This window comes from Nanorana parkeri, unplaced genomic scaffold (genome assembly GCF_000935625.1).
Source record: "Nanorana parkeri isolate BGI_ZX_2015 unplaced genomic scaffold, ASM93562v1 scaffold1215, whole genome shotgun sequence".
Taxonomy (NCBI): domain Eukaryota; kingdom Metazoa; phylum Chordata; class Amphibia; order Anura; family Dicroglossidae; genus Nanorana; species Nanorana parkeri.
This window is the reverse complement of record NW_017307483.1, coordinates 96,717-97,082: the sequence shown is the minus strand read 5'-3', so window position 1 is coordinate 97,082 and position 366 is coordinate 96,717. Positions and strand designations below refer to the sequence as shown.

The 366-nt window shown below is 47.5% G+C and overlaps 1 protein-coding gene across 1 annotated transcript in view; it reads right to left on the bottom strand.

Annotated features, from left to right (window-relative positions):
• The window catches only part of SIAE (sialic acid acetylesterase), a 10,565-nt gene extending 10,346 nt beyond the window's left edge, over positions 1-219 (bottom strand). The window contains exon 1 of the mRNA XM_018568604.1: positions 40-219. Coding sequence (XP_018424106.1) covers positions 40-178 — 139 coding nt within the window. The 5' untranslated portion in view covers positions 179-219. The remainder of the gene's footprint in view (positions 1-39) is intronic.
• Positions 220-366: the final 147 nt, after the last annotated feature.

The window sequence follows — 366 nt, the reverse complement described above, 5'->3', positions numbered from 1 at the left end:
CGAGGATGATACCTCGAGATGCAGAATTCTGGGACAAACACTGCGGACATTTACTAATGGTGATCCCGGCTGTCTTTGTGATGGTTTCTGATTCTCGTCTAAGTGAAACGATCACCTGGGCGCCCGGCTCTCCGTACCCCCAGATGACTGCACGGGCCGGCTGCTGCTGCAGAACCATGTGATCGCCATAGTATGAAGCAAATCGAAATGTGCCACCTGGAAGATAAGAAATCCAGCGTTAGACTCATATCAGTATCTCTATTACCCCATATATGACACAATACAAGAAGAGCAAACCGCAATAGAATCCCCAAAAGAAAGAAGAGACTGTCAGAGGGTTTAATTCTCCAGCATCCGGGTATTTAC